This window comes from Octopus bimaculoides, chromosome 27, assembly GCF_001194135.2.
Source record: "Octopus bimaculoides isolate UCB-OBI-ISO-001 chromosome 27, ASM119413v2, whole genome shotgun sequence".
NCBI classification, from domain to species: domain Eukaryota; kingdom Metazoa; phylum Mollusca; class Cephalopoda; order Octopoda; family Octopodidae; genus Octopus; species Octopus bimaculoides.
In genome coordinates this window covers 18,882,349-18,883,830 of record NC_069007.1, presented here as the reverse complement: position 1 = coordinate 18,883,830, position 1,482 = coordinate 18,882,349, and the positions used below count along the sequence as shown (strand labels likewise).

The following is a 1,482-nucleotide window of genomic DNA, read 5'->3' as shown; positions in this document are numbered from 1 at the left end:
TATATACTTTTTTCCGAGTAGATGATGAATCATTCTTTAAAATACTAAATTATTTATTCTGAGAAAACTATAACTGGTACTCCGTCGGTTACGACGACGAGGGCCCCAGTTGATCCGATCAACGGAACAGCCTGCTTGTGAAATTAACGGGCATGTGGCTGAGAACTTCACAGACACGTGTACCCTTAACGTAGTTCTCAGGGAGATTCAACGTGACACAGAGTGGGACGAGGCTGGCCCCTTTGAAATAACAAGTACTACTCATTTTTGCCAGCTGAGTGGACTGGAGCAACGTGAAATAAAGTGACTTGCTCAAGGACACAACGCGTTGCCGTGAATTGAACTCACGACCCAGCAATCGTGAGCCGAATGCCCTAACCACTCAGCCACGCGCATACACCGAGAGAACTATATGCCAGTCATAAATCTTCACTCGTACGAGAACAGCGAGACTTACATAATTATCGTTAGTACGTTCTGGCAGATTTAAACACGAAAATGCTAATCGCTGTTGTGTTCCGTCGCAAGAGATCAGCTTTTGCTTTACGACGAATCTGTATTTACAATGTACTCGATTCATTAGTATTCAAAGAGATTCAAAGGGATCGAGTGTATTATGAACACATAGTCGCCATATAAAGGAGAAACTGTTTTCCTGAGACTAACACAAAAGCGATTAGCTTTTTCACGTTCAAATCTACCGGAATCTCTTAAAGATAAATATGTAAGTAATCGGTTTGATATTCTCGCTGTTCACCGAGAATACGATGACTTATTAACGGTTGGCAGATATTAGCGTAGATCAGCGAACTACTTATTCGCTGAAACTATAAACAAGACCATCGGCCCTTGTCAGATTTATTGATCAGCGCATGCGGATACACGGGTTTCCCAGAGTCCCTTGCATCAATGAATCGATTGTCTTACAAACACTTAGTTGTGGCAAAAGGAGAAACTTTCTCCTGTGACGAAACACTGCAGCGATTAGCATACTCGCGTTCGAATCTGCCTGAACGTATTAAGAGTAAATATACGTCTTTGTATATATCTGTAATATGTATATATCTCTTAAAGAATTTGGTAAAACATATATATATGTCTCTTTCACAGAGGAATGATGGCCATTTTCTGAATTCTAAAAAGACACACGCAGTATTATCGGTAAGTGACGACATTTCTATTCACATCAATAAATTCGCCATTTTGTGAATTGTTTCCTCGCTTTACTAAGTTTTAATTTCGTCTTTCTCTTCCTTTTTATTAACGTTTATTTCTGTTTGTTTTTGCATTTCTGTGAAATAAAGTGTCTTGCTCGAAAACACAACATACTGACCCGGTCAGGGAATCGAACTCTCTACCTCATGATAGTGAGCCCGACGCTCTAATCACTGAGCCATGCACCGTATATGCATAATAAGTATACATATACATACACACATACATATATATATATATATATATATATATATATATATATATATA

At 38.8% G+C, this 1,482-nt stretch overlaps 1 protein-coding gene across 1 annotated transcript in view; it reads left to right on the top strand.

Annotated features, from left to right (window-relative positions):
* LOC106877374 (uncharacterized) overlaps positions 1 to 1,482 on the top strand; it is a 101,948-nt gene that overhangs the window by 21,906 nt on the left and 78,560 nt on the right. The window contains exon 12 of the mRNA XM_052977151.1: positions 1,111 to 1,161. Within this exon, the coding sequence (XP_052833111.1) occupies positions 1,111 to 1,161 (51 nt within the window). The remainder of the gene's footprint in view (positions 1 to 1,110; positions 1,162 to 1,482) is intronic.